Source organism: Triturus cristatus, chromosome 7 (genome assembly GCF_964204655.1).
Source record: "Triturus cristatus chromosome 7, aTriCri1.1, whole genome shotgun sequence".
Lineage (NCBI taxonomy): Eukaryota > Metazoa > Chordata > Amphibia > Caudata > Salamandridae > Triturus > Triturus cristatus.
The window spans coordinates 1694742995-1694757511 of NC_140590.1; the positions used below are offsets into that span (position 1 = coordinate 1694742995).

The window sequence follows — 14517 nt, forward strand, 5'->3', positions numbered from 1 at the left end:
TCCAATGGCTCCATCTCTCCTCATACCAGCAGGTCAGAGCTCTTTTTCTTCCAGCTTCTCGGCCACTAAGCGGCTCCTTTCAACCTGTTCGCAGGTCGTTACCTGATGGACTTAAGTCAACTTGCCACTCTTCAGTCTCTGCTGCCTTTTGGCTATGTTTGTGCTGTAGAAATACCACATATATATTGCACCTGGATGATCCTTTTGAACCTATCATTTTGCTTCTACTGCTGTCAGTGAGCCCAGAACCACCTCCTCTTCATTGTGAAGGGTGGCTTATAACAAGCATTGGCAAAGCCAATGAGTCTGACTTGTATCCCGGAGCACAAGGCAGACATATTGGCTTTACTACTTGTTTAACTGTAGTGTACATGCATTCTTGACTATCAACACTGTCAGAGAATGTCGGAACCAGCTCACGCCATAGTTATACATTAGAGAGATTATTGGTGTGTGTACTATTGGATTGTGGGGTGAATTTCCCACAGGTAGAATATTGAGCATGAGGATTTAGGAGGCTTGTTTTTTATTTTTTGTATTTGTTTCTTTTTTTTAAATAAAGGTGTATGGCACAGAGCAATTTCTAGGTTACTCTAGAGAAGAAATCACCATATCTGAAATTTGCATAAGGTGTATTGTTGGGTGAGACGGAACTTTGAAAATGATCCCTGGGGGATTAAAACTCATAACCTGCTACCTGCATGGAGCTATTGCAACAATAGGGGGACCTGAATAGAGTTGACTTAACATGAGAGGGTGAGTGAACCAGTGTAAATTTAAACGTTGGATTTGGCGCAATGACATTAAATTGGAAAGTGTTGCTTTTAATAAGATTTTGTTATGCATTTTGCCTCAGGTGGGGGTTCCCAGGACAATATGTAGAAGCTTTTCTACGGGTTGTATTGAATTCAAGATAAAATATTGAATACATTACACAGTGCATTCTTTGAAAACCCAATCTCTTTTCTGTCCATTTCTTATCTATGTTTGTCTTTTTATTATTTAGAAATTAAATTTCATCTACTGATGTGAGAGCATTCGGTGTAACTCTAAAATAGAAAGTTCACGAATTAACAGGTACGAGGACTCTCTTTGAGAGATGGTCGGTTTTGGGACCATAATAATAACGAGATACAAACGGGAACAGTTGGTAATTATGAATGACTCAATGGCTAATTTGTGGCAATTGTAACAGAACTTTATAGGATCTGTGCCTTTTTAGACTTAGCAAAACTAGGGATAAGAACTGGTTATTTCTGTATCAATGATGAGACAGCAATTTAGGTTTAATATTCTAGGACCACACAATAAGAATGTATTCCATGTCTGAACTATGACAATGGTTGTATTATTTTGGATGTATACTGTTTTTCTTTTTTAGTTTTGCTATTTTTAGACCCTGAACAAGTAGCATGTACCGCTACGAAACACGTGTTGGCTGAAATTGTCTTAAGATATGGGTGAACACTCTGGTTCAAATAGATGTTAATTGGGCTTATACGTGTCATAGTTCAAAATATTGTTGTGTTGAAAATTTCTCTGCGAATTTCTTTTGGGGAAAATCTGTGGACAAATATCTTATGAAAAAAGTGGACATATATTCTGTGAAAAATTCACATTCAGCGTTTAAAAGTAAAGCGTATGAAACAAATTTCATTAAAGAACCAATAAGTTGATTTGCGTAATTGGATTGATGCTCTCCACAAAAGACATAATGAGTAATACTTTTAAAAAATGCCTTTTAGGGAACTTTCAACATTAGCAGAACTTCTCACAAATTTGAAGTAATATTTTACAAGACCACGGAAAAACGTAAGATTCTGATCTTTCTTACTGTGTCTACTAAACCAATTTTCAGTTTTCTTTCAACTTTGGATAAGGCATGTCCCAAGTGTGAGACAGACCCTACTTCAATATGGCATTTTTTCTACGTCACAGGTAAACCTACCTCCTTTAACATTTGTAGAACCTTTCTTTAGGTCTTATCTTGGTCAGATTCATTAAGCAATATTTCACCTGGGAAAAGAATTACCTTAGATAGACCTTAAAGCACCCTCTGCATAAAGCACTTTAACTCAGCAGCTGCTGATGCCAATCCAAACAGCATCTTGCAATACCTACATACCCCAATAGATGTGATAATGGAGGTAAGAGGTCTAGATCCAGAATGAAGTTCGAGCTAGTAGTAGGCTGTGGTCAAGTTAATAACTGTAAACATTTGGCAATACTCTCCAGGTTAAGAAGTTCGTTATTCTTGGGGAGTTGGTGGCAATTCCCCCAAATCTTTGAGTTTTATTCTCTCAAGTTTACACCAAGCCTTCACCTGATTTATTTACGAATGCAATGGGTGCTAACCACTCTGAGGCCTCAACTCAGTGCTTATTTCCTGCATCAAATGTTATATGGAGCACAAATTATGCATTACTGATATGGTGTTGCCTTATTTTAATTCTATGCTTTAACAATTTCAAATGAGCAAGGTCATTGATGCACGCCTCAGGAAATTCACTACATAGGTCCATATCTCTAAGAGACAGTTCTGCTACGAACATTGGGTCTGTTCTATTCGGATCCCCGTTTGGTGTTTCTAGTCTAACAGACTAGAAGCATGATTGGCAAAATAAACTTTCTAAAGAGTGGCCCTTCGTCTAAATGAAATAGAGTGTCTTTAATATGCTCCCCTGGATTTATAAACTTTTCCTTTGCAAACCCATCAGAAAAAACTCTGCTGTCAATCTAACCGTAAGGCAATAATTAATTTGATAGAACCTTAATTACATGATTGTCTAGTGCAATTTTACAGTTTGATTCCGTGTTACTCTTTACATCGTCCTCAGTCCTATTAACTTGGAACACAAATTTACTAATTTCATCTTCCATATTCTGTATGTCAGTTGCATGTTTAGTACTAAGCTCTTTGCATGCTCTCACAAAGTGTTCCCTCTTTAGTCAAACTTCTTTCACACAGAAATGCGAGTAAGGCTTGAAGTATTGTTTGGAAGGTAATATGAATCTTCACAATGAAAACATTTTAACCTTGAATTTTGATCTGCACTTCCTAGTTTCTTTAAACTTGTCTCTTTAACTTTAGAATGCTAATTCTACTTACCTTAAGAATGTCCCTCAACTTTCTTCTTCTTTGCCTTGTTCAGAGTTCCTTATGAGGATTCTTTAATTTCCTCAATGTATACCACGGTACATTGAATGCTTCGAGCAATGGTAATAATTTTCTAAGGTCAGTATTTCATACAAAAAGTTTTTCCTGTATTCTGGGGTTGTTTGTACTCCACATTAATTAATCCATGAAAAGTGAATCACACTAGTAACAAACATTGTAGGTATTGGACAACCCTCTCTGGGCAGCAATGTAGGTCACAACTTTATTACTTCTCCCTTGTACACGGCCCAAACACTTGTGCCTTTTCCAAAATGACATTAATTTTTTGTCTCCAAAATGCTCTTCTAGGTTGTTGAAAGTAGCTAAAACATATCATCTTTTTCTCCAACCCCATCTACAGACTCCCATATACCTTAATACTAAAATTATTGTAGAAGAATGTGTTACTTGTTATGTTACGCGACTGTTGTGAGGTCATGGATTCTACGATGGTGGAAAGTGGAGAGACTGGGTTCTTGGGGGCCCGATAAAGACCTGTTTTAGTGTCTGTTTTAAACTCCTGTCGGTTCTGAGATCTGGATGGACCAGGCTCACTCAAAGACATGTGGAGAGTGCGTTTTTTTAATTGATGCCTTATAACAGTATACAATGCACTCTTTAAGGAGATCTTTGTATTATAAATTTGTATTGTGATCATGTTTTGTAATTGAAGAGAAAAAGATTGAAGCTGACAGTGAGCCATGGGGTCAACATGGTGCTGCATTACATTTGAGGAACTGTGTCCAGGACCATGGTGACATCACCAGTGCTTAATTTGTAAAAAACTGAGTGCTGGTGCCCAAAGCTCTGCTCAGGAGCCTGTGGCCGGTGTAATCAATGTCGGTGCACCAGATATCAAGCCTGCATTGTCTTGAATACACTTCATGCCTCCTTAATCCACCACCAGGCACCACCTGCCACTTAATGCCACTCTTACAGGTTCTTGTTTTCTAATCATTCTTTCACTTTTGTGTGTGTTTTTTATCCCTGCTTGCTCGGGGTCAAAGTATGATTAGAAAGAATAAGCGCTGGTCCCAAAAAAGGACTCCTGGAGGACCGACCAGCAACCACCACCTCAAATTCAGCACTGGGAGTCACCTCAATGTCCAACAGTCTACTTTAAACCTAGTTTTTCGTGAAGAAAATTTGAATTATTATAGGTAGTGTTTTGATGGGAGGGTTCATTTATAGTTTTGTGGTTGTGGGTCACCCATCAAAAAGTGGCAGACTCAATGTGCACCAATTGTGCGGTTTGACCCCACCCCGCCATGATTTAGAGATGAGTGAACCACACGCTTTCATCTGGCTGAGTCTCTGCTTGCTGCTCTGGTGGTGGACGTGCCTTCGGTCAAAGGCTTCTGACAGCCCATTTGCCAATGTCCTGAGGCTCAGTGACATGCGATTGAGCACTGAAATTAAGGAGGTCCTTCTGAGATTCATTTTTCCTGTTTGAGACCCTGGGGAAAGTCATACAGGGAAACCCCCAGCACATTGTGATTACTTAACACACATCAATGACATTCATTTTGCATTTTTCAATAACAAGTTTATGCTTTAGAAGTTTGATATTGAAAACAGAAAGCACTGACAAACCATCACGCCAAACATGGTACCCGCTTAGCAAAGGATCTGTGGCTTCAGTGCAGTCAGACTACTGGCACTGAGGGCAGAAAAACCCTCACCTAGTGGGCATGGATCTATAAATCTGACAGGCATTCTTCATGGAGAATGGGCCGACGAGCCACCCACCAGACTCTAAATGAACTCCTCACTCTTTTACATTTGTTTTAAATTAAAGTCTTGTTCATTTTCGCTCTGTGCTGCAAAACTAATTTTTCCACAATCATATTTGATTTGGGGATATTTGCATCCATGCTGGCTGAGTACTGAAATGCAATTCACTTAGATGGATTTTTAAACCACTGAGATGAAAAAGTAATATGCATTGTGGACCAGCATCAGTCGTGATGTGAAATCCCATCTCCCATCAACCTTAGCTGAATAGGAATTTGATTCAGTGCTTTATTGGTTATTGCTTTAGTGTAAATTTAAATCAGAAAAAAGGACACAGACAGTAACAACCCTACTTCATGCTCAAATCAAGCAGAAATGTCTTAGTCTGCTGCCCTTTTGAATGCAAGATTTTTCAGAGGTGCACATGATTGATATTTTAAAGAGATAGTATTACCGAACTAACAAAAATTCAACATTTCTCCATTTATGAAAGATATGTATTGACTACTATTGTACACTACTTTGCATTTGGTCTGGTAATATTAACCTTTGTGTTTTTGTGCAGGTAGCCTGTAGAAGTAGATTTTGCCTATAGACATTTTATTAAAATTGCCTGTATATTTAAGTAAGACCAAAAGCGAATAACATCACAACATTGCTGCTGGCTTTAGACATTTGTAGTTGAATCTTAAATTGCATCTCCTATGATCTGTTAGAGACCAATGTGCTATCTACCCACCTTTCCCCAAGAGAGTACATTTTTTGATGCATAAAAGTGTTTGAAGAAGTCATCAATCTGCAAATTGTTCTCCTATACTAAAGTTATTTTCAAGTTTCCGTCCGTAGAGTTTCTACTCCTTGTAGGTGCTGTGGAGCGGGTAATATCCTCACTGAATGCGCTCTCGAAAACAGCACGCACAGACTTACGAAGCTTCTCCTTGAAATCTTGCCCACTGAAGACATACAGCATCGGGTTAATACAGCTGTTAGTGTAGGCAAGACATTGGGACAGGGAATCCAAGAAAGTCAGTGTTGTGCTTTTGTAGTACAGAAGGAAGACCCCAATGATATGATAGGGAGCCCAGCACACAAAAAATGCACTCACAATAATGAAGACTACCCTCAACATTTTAGCACTTGACTTTGAAAAATGTGCACCTTGTACTCTCTGGAGTATGAATGCATAGCAGACTACAATTATGGTTAAGGGGATGGCAAAGCCAAAAATCAGGCGAGTGTAGGTGATGACAGTGAGGGGTACTGGTGTGGCCATGTCTTCTAAGCCGTAATCAGGAAGGCTGGTTGGTTGCGGAGTGAAGTCTACAGTAGACCGTCCAGTTCTGCTGGAGTCAAAACTCACAAAACTCACAAAGGACTTTCGAGTTTTTGGTCGATGAGTCATTGCTGAGCTAATTTTGTCACCGGATTGTTGTATTTGTGTAAATGTATCCAATGAATTTTGATTAAGAATGTCTTGGAAAGTGCTTACCAATGGTATAGATGTTGAGACTTTAGCATGAGCATTAGGACGTGTAACATCATTTGTGAATGCAAATTTAGTTAAAGAATTTAAACCAGAGGCAGCTCCTGGTTTTTCGTTTGGGACTGCAGTTGTGTGAGTTATAATGTCTAGCGTACTGAGATCTCTAATATCCTCTTCGGTAGGCATTTTTTCTGTGGGCCTTGTTAAATGATCCAGCGGAAACTCATCAGTAGTGGTAGTGAAGTGTTCAAAGTAACCATTATCAAAATAAGATTCAGAATCTGAACCATAATTGTATCCACAAACTATTTTGCCCTCGTAAGTGGTAAATTGTTCTCTGTAGGTAAATACAGGTATGCACATGAGAAAGGCAAGGAACCAGATGCCGAAGCACAACCCAGAGGCCATGCCCACAGTCCGATGGTTCTGAGACCACACTGGCTTGATCACCAGCAAGCACCGATCCAGGCTAATGGCTACCAGGATGAAGACGCTGGCAAACATGTTGAAGATGATGATGGAGGGGAGAAACTTACAGAGGATGTTCCCATAGTGCCAGTGTCCATGCAAGGCTACCTGGGCAATGGAGAACGGCAGGGAGAGGCAGCACAGAAAGTCTGCGACTGCCAAGTTCAGGAACCAGACAGTGTTCACTGTGCGTTTCATCTTCAGACCAGTGACCCATATGACTATGGCATTCCCAGGAAGCCCAAGGAGAAATGTGATGCTGAGCATCGCCATGGTGATCATGGATCCTGCAGAGAAGCTTGGGGCCACATCTCTGGTCTCATGGTAGTCGCTGTCATTATTCCACAAGTAGGACATCTTTGTGGGCTGAAACAAAAGATCACATTTCATATTGAAATATGGGATAATGTAGGACATGGACAGCAATGTAAGTATCATTAATTCATCCCTCAAATATATATCCACTTACTGCTTAAAACTACACATTTATTTATTTATTTATTATGAGAGTTATAACGTGAACATGACCCTCGGGTATTAGAGCTCTTTACATAATAAACAATTTATCCACCCTTAGATTGATGGTTACATGTTCTGTGTAGTTATCAATGAGTTACAAGTTGCATGGTGACGCACCCACACATACATTCATTCACTGAAACACCCATACACCGACTCACCCAATAAGTGACAGGCACAATTATGGGGAGACAGTTGGATGAATGGAGCGTGAGGTGGACGGATGGACGGATGGATGGATGGATAAACATTGAAGAATTCAGAGAGGGATTGATGTCATGTAGAGACAGATGGATGGAGTGGCAGAAAGATGAGGGTCATGACCATGGGACACAGACGAATGATGAACGAGGCGTCGGCGAGGTAGGTTTAGATAGATCTATAGATAGGCAGATAGATAGATTGATAGATAGATAGATAGATAGATAGATAGATGGATAGATAGATAGATGGATAGATAGATAGATGGATAGATAGATAGATAGATAGATAGATAGATAGATAGATAGATAGATAGATAGATAGATAGATAGATAGATAGATAGATAGATAGATAGATAGATAGATAGATAGATAGATAGATAGATAGATAGATAGATAGATAGATAGATAGATAGATAGATAGATAGATAGATAGATAAGTAGATAGATAGACAGGCAGACAGACAGACCGACCGACCGACCGACCGACCCACAGACAGACAGACAGACAGACAGACAGACAGATAGATAGCTAGCTAGATAGATAGATAGATAGATAGATAGATAGATAGATAGATAGATAGATAGATAGATAGATAGATAGATAGATAGATAGATAGATAGATAGATAGATAGATAGATAGATAGATAGATAGATAGATAGATAGATAGATAGATAGATAGATAGATAGATAGATAGATAGATAGATAAGTAGATAGACAGGCAGACAGACAGACCGACCGACCGACCGACCGACCCACAGACAGACAGACAGACAGACAGACAGACAGACAGACAGCTAGCTAGCTAGATAGATAGATAGATAGATAGATAGATAGATAGATAGATAGATAGATAGATAGATAGATAGATAGATAGATAGATAGATAGATAGATAGATAGATAGATAGATAGATAGATAGATAGATAGATCTGGATGGATGATTCAGTGACATGCACTTTTTCTGCTAAAATATTCAGTAATCTGCAGGTCACCATCTCACTTCACTGTTCAGCCAATTCTGACTTTAGTCATTGGGAGGAGGGTACAGTGAGCAGAGTGAAACCGGGCAATAGTTTTACCTGTTAGTTATAGCACATAGAACCGGCAGACGCCTGAAGGCTCTCCAAGCAGCGCTGTCTCCAGGGTGGCGGCAGGTGGGGTCGGTGTCCCAGCTGCATCCCTCCTGCCTTCCCCTTCGGCCCCATCACCTCCACAGAGAGCCGGGCTATTGCCCCGAGATAGAGTTAAGTGCCTTTTCTCTGCTGCTTTTAGTATCTGCTCTAGTGAGCTCTGACCCGAAGACTGGAGAACAGGAGCACCCCGAGGGGGTAGAAGTCTGTCTCTCTGTGCGGTGCGCCTCACGCTTGGTGCCCTTGAGACCCCTGACTGACCTTGCCCCCCGCAAGGCCATGAGCCCTCGCGGTGGATGTAAGGTAGCCCTCTTTTCACTTGCACATATTTCCATCACGGCGATTACTGTCAAGTTCCACGCACACATACATGCAGGGCTTTAAGTGGGATTAGGGTGGCCAACTGGCATGGGTGAAAATTCAGGATGGCGAGTGTAAAAAATCAGGACATGGGGTCAAAATTCAGGACACATATTCAGGACAGGAGGTCAAAATTCAGGACAAAAATTCGGGACAACAGGTGTGCTTTGCAGACACATCAGTGGATGTTATACAATAGTGTATAAATAAAAAGGCAAGGAACATAAGTACAAGTCACTTCTCCTGCACTGTCACTTTCTCCTGTCCGTTCACTTCTCCTACCCCGTCACTGCTCCTTCCCTGTCATTTCCCCTGCCCCGTCACTTCTCCTGCCCCATCACTTCTCCTGCCCCGTCACCGCTCCTGCCCGTTCACTGCTCCTGTCCGTTCACTGCTCCTGCTCGTTCACCGCTCCTGCTCGTTCACTGCTCCTGCCCGTTCACTGCTCCTGCCCGTTCACCATCCTGCTCATGCCTAATCACTTCTCCTGCCGCATCACTTCTCCTGCCCCGTCACTTCTCCTGCCCCGTCACCGCTCCTGCCCTTTCACCGCTTCTGCCCGTTCACTGCGTCTACCCGTTCACCGATCATGTTCATGCCTAATCACTTCTCCTGCCCCGTCACTTCTCCTGCCCCGTCACTTCTCCTGCCCCGTCACCGCTCCTGCCCGTTCACTGCTCCTGCCCTTTCACTGCTCCTGTCCAGTCGGTACTCCTGCTCATGCTCGATCACCGCTCCTGCCTCGTCACTTCCCCTGCCCCTCACTTCCCCTGCCCGGTCACTTCTGCTGCCTCGTTCACCGCTCCTGTCCGTTCAATGCTCCTGTCCGTTCACCACTCCTGTACATTCACCTCTCCTGCCCGGTCACTGCTCCTGCCCTGTCACTTTCTCCTGTCCGTTCACTTCTCCTACCCCGTCACTGCTCCTTCCCTGTCATTTCCCCTGCCCTGTCACTTCTCCTGCCCCGTCACCGCTCCTGCCCGTTCACTGCCCCTGCCCGTTCACTGCTTCTACCCGTTCACCGATCCTGCTCATGCCTAATCACTTTTCCTGCCCCGTCACATCTCCTGCCCCATCACTTCTCTTGCCCTGTCACCTCTCCTGCCCATTCACTGCTCCTGCCCTTTTACTGCTCCTGTCCAGTCAGTACTCCTGCTCATGCCCGATCATCGCTCATGCCTCGTCACTTCCCCTGCCCCTCACTTCCCCTGCCCGGTCACTTCCCCTGCCCCTCACTTCCCCTGCCCGGTCACTTCCCCTGCCCCTCACTTCCCCTGCCCGGTCACTTCTGCTGCCCCATCACTTCTGCTGCCCCGTTCACCGATGCTGTCAGTTCACTGCTCCTGCCCATTCAACGCTCCTGTCTGTTCACCGCTCCTGCCCGGTCACTGCTCCTGCTCATGCCTAATCACCTCTCCTGCCCGTCATTTCTCCTATCCGTCACTTCTCCTGCCTGTCAATTCTCCTGCCCCATCACCTCTCCTTCCCTGTCACTTCTCCTTCCCTGTTGCTTCTCTTGCCCCATCACTTCTCTTTGCCCGGTCACTTCTCCTGCCCCATTCACTGCTCCTGTCCTGTTCACTGCTCCTGTCCTGTTCACTGCTCCTGTCCTTTCACCGCTCCCACCCGATTACAGCTCCTGCCTAATTACCGCTCCTGCCCAGTCACTTCTCCTGCCCCATCACCTCTCCTGCCCCATCACCTCCCCTGCCCGGTCACCTCTCCTGCCCGTCACCTCTCCTGCCCGTCACCTCTCCTGCCCCGTCACTTCTCCTGCCCGGTCACCTCTCCTGCCCCGAGGTCTCTCCTTTCCTGTTGCCTCTCCTGCCACGTCACTTTTCCTGCCCCGTCACTTTTCCTGCCCCGTGCACCGCTCCTGCCCGTTCACTGCCCCCGTCTGGTCAGCACTCCTGCTCATGCTCGACCACCGCTCCTGCCCCATCACTTCTCCTGTTCCATAACTTCTCCTGCCCCATTCACTGCTCCTGTCCGTTCACTGCTCCTGTCCGTTCAATGCTCCTTCACGGTTACCGCTCCTGCTCATGCCTAATCACCGCTCCTGCCCCGTCACAACCCCTGCCCCATCACTTCTCCTGCCCTGTCACCTCTCCTGCCCCATCACCTTTCCTTTCCTGTCCCCTCTTCTGTCCCGTCACTGCTCCTGCCCCGTTCACTCTGTGTACAACATTGACAAATTACACAAGGCGGCAAGTTCCCCACAGTACTCTGGGGAAAGCTCCTCTGTAACCACTAACTACATCTCACTGGCACATGATATGCTAAAGGCAGACGCGCATTGTCATTTGAAAGGGGATAATCGGCCTCAGTCGGAATGACAACGGGCTGTCCACCGTCTGTGAGAGCTCAGGGAGGGGGTGCTGCAGCCTCTGGAGTTCAACAGAGAAGTGCGAGCGCCCCTGAGAACTTGTAATCTCTTGGGGCTTCTTGCAGGGGAACAGCACAGCTCGCTGTAATTAATGTCCAAAATTACAGACAAAAGGCGTCCGTAAAAGGAATGATTATGGACAATGGACATCGCTCCAAAATGATGGCCGGTCTGTGAAATTTACGGATGTTTGGTCACCGTAAGTGGGATGAAAAACTAGGGGGTCTCTTACAGGGGCGTGGCCTATGTAATTAAGGGCGTGGCTTAAATATACGCCAGCTAAAAATCTGTGCTTGGCATGGTGCGCCGCCCAACTGGTATTTTGATGCTTCTGTCATTGCATACAGATATAGAATACTGATACAACAAGTAACATCACAGCTACAACAAGGCAGGGCTATTGGCTTTGCCAATGGTTGTTGTTTGTGTAAGATAAATCAGCAATAACTTTGGCTTCCCTGTATATGATACTGCAAGTGGTTTCGTTCTGAAATGATGAGACTGAAAGAACTATAAGGACTCTCTTTGAAGTTACTTCAAAAGCAGTGGAGGGTGGGACTGCTGCAGAGGTACCCGGCCCACTTAAAGCCCTGCATGTACGCACGCCGCACACACGCACGCACGCACACTACTCACAATGGTCGTTATCTGTGGCCCCGCAAGTTGTATTTATTGTTGCATTTTGTGTGCGTGTATTAAAAAAAGTTTCTAGAGACACCACTGTGATGAAGCTGTGAAACATGGATGGACAGAATGGATGAATGGCTGTTTGAATGTGGGAGGTGAGGGGTGAGTTAGGGCTCACCAGAGTATGTTTGGAAACCTTTGACAGATGGATTTATCCACAGATAACTGGTTGGAGCACTGAGGCCAAATGATGCCTATACGAATGAATAAATGGATGGATGAATAGATGGATACGTGGAGTTAGATGTGTCAAGGAAAAAGAGAGGGAAAGAATTGGAGCGAAAAAATAATAAAAGGCTCATTGAATGGATGAACAGAGGGGTGAGTGAATGAATGAATTCATGAATGGATGAACAGAGGGGTTAAAGGGTGGGCAAAGGGGTGAGTGGATGAATGGATGAACAGAGAAGTGAGTGGATGGACAGATGGGTGAGTGGATGAATAGATGAACAGAGGGCTGATTAGATAAATGGATGAAAAGGTGGGGGAGTAGATGAATGGATGAACAGAAGGGCGAGTGGATGAAAAGATGGGTGAGTGGATGAATGGATGAACAGAGGGGTGAGTGGATGAATGGATGAACAGAGAAGTGAGTGGATGAATGGATGGACAGAGGGGTGAGTGGATGAATGGATGAACAGAGGAGTGAGTGGATGAATGGATGGACAGAGGGGTGAGTGGATGAATGGATGAACAGAGGAGTGAGTGGATGAATGGGTGGACAGAGGGGTGAGTGGATGAATGGATGGACAAAGGAGTGGGTGGGTGAATGGATGGACAGAGGGGTGGGTGGATGAATGGATGGACAAAGGAGTGAGTGGGTGAATGGATGGACAGAAGGGTGAGTGGATGAATGGATGGACAGAGGGGTGAGTGGATGAATGGATGGACAAAGGAGTGAGTGGGTGAATGGATGGACAGAAGGGTGAGTGGAAGACTGGATGGACAGAGGGGTGAGTGGATGAATAGATGGACAAAGGAGTGAGTGGGTGAATGGATGGACAGAGGGGTGAGTGGATGAAAGGGTGGTGGAATGGATTAGGGTTGTGTGAACGGACAGTGATAGAAGAGTGCGGATGGAGACAGATGCAAAGTTGGATGATGAATGAAAGAACAGATGGATTAGAGGTGCACAAACGACAGTAAACTCTCACCTGAGCTGCCGCTATGGAAGAACAGATACAGTGACTTGAAAGGACACCAGACACCACGCACCGGATTGGCCCTTTGAGGCCGGAGCTCCAAGTCCTTATTCGTCAGGTGAAGTGTCCACCTTGACTCCCAGCGGATGTTTCCTCCATGGTCTAATGCCAGGACCTCAGCACCAGGAGCGGGTGATTGATGGATGAAGGGTTGAAAGCTTGCTTCTGTCAGAGCCTCCGGCTGACAGTCAGTGGCAGTCAGTGTCAAACTTCTGCTCGTGCCACTGAGCATAGGAAGCAGGGGGCGGGGGGGGCGAAATAGGCTGAAGAGGTCATAGATCGACGTTTTGAAACGTCCCTGCCTCCTCAGTTCCTTAAAGTGTTTGCCAACGCGTGTGTCTTGCGCGAATTTTCTGTGCGCTTTCTCTTCTTTCACTCTTTATGTCACTGTGTGAAATCGCTGGTCACTCTTCCTAATTCGATCACTTGAAATGAACGTGAAGCGAGGAGGTGGAGGGGGGGGGGTCCAATCTCTGTGCTCATCGCTGCTGCCATGGATTCTCCTTTAAGACCCAGTAGCTTAGCAAGGATGTCATGGCCCTGGTGCAGGGAAGGGAACTGTCCCCCTTCAGCTGATGTTGGGGTAGTAAAATACAGCAATTTTCAGGGTTCAGTGGGCCCCTCTGGGCTCTGATCTGGTGCTACTGCACCTGCTGCACCAATGAAAGCTATTCCTATGTTAAAAATAAAAAATGATGTTCACTTCCCATGTCACAAAGTCAGTTAATTAATTGCTGAGTCTCATTAACAATATGAGAGGCCCTTTTGCTCGTCTTCCTTGCCGAACCTGTCCTGTGCATCACCAGGGCATGCTGACATCTTTCACTAAGCTCCAAAGGGGCAGATTTCTGTGCTCACTTCTGGGTTAATGCTCACCGGGCTTCGGGACTTGTGGACAGACTGGCCTGTAAGGCAGTCTTTACTCTGTCCATCAGGGTGGAGGAGAACATTCCGTCTGCCACCCTGATGCACAGAAGACCGCCATATTTAGAGTTCGAAGCTGGCGCATCTTTAATCTGTGTACTTTTTTGTGTGCCGATTTATAAACAGGAACTCAACCCGAAGGTCACTGGTTACATTACACAAGAACACATTAATTTTTTAGGTCTTGCCTGAGCCAGTGCCCATGCGCTGCTCTGCGAGGCATTTAGTAAGGGCTTTTAAACTCCAAACACACGCTCGTGC

The 14517-nt window shown here is 44.7% G+C and overlaps 1 protein-coding gene across 1 annotated transcript; it reads right to left on the reverse strand.

Annotated features, from left to right (window-relative positions):
- Positions 1-3516: 3516 nt before the first annotated feature.
- Positions 3517-13500, reverse strand: LOC146812792 (C3a anaphylatoxin chemotactic receptor-like). The gene is made up of 2 exons (XM_085619908.1): positions 13285-13500; positions 3517-7208 (listed from the first exon to the last, which is right to left on the reverse strand). The coding sequence occupies exon 2, from the start codon at positions 7197-7199 to the stop codon at positions 5703-5705; it is 1497 nt and encodes a 498-aa protein (XP_085476034.1). The 5' UTR covers positions 7200-7208; positions 13285-13500; the 3' UTR covers positions 3517-5702.
- Positions 13501-14517: the final 1017 nt, after the last annotated feature.

Coding starts and splice junctions, on each gene's coding strand:
- LOC146812792 (XM_085619908.1), bottom strand. CDS start 7,199: ATGTCCTACTTGTGGAATAATGACAGCGACTACCATGAGACCAGAGAT.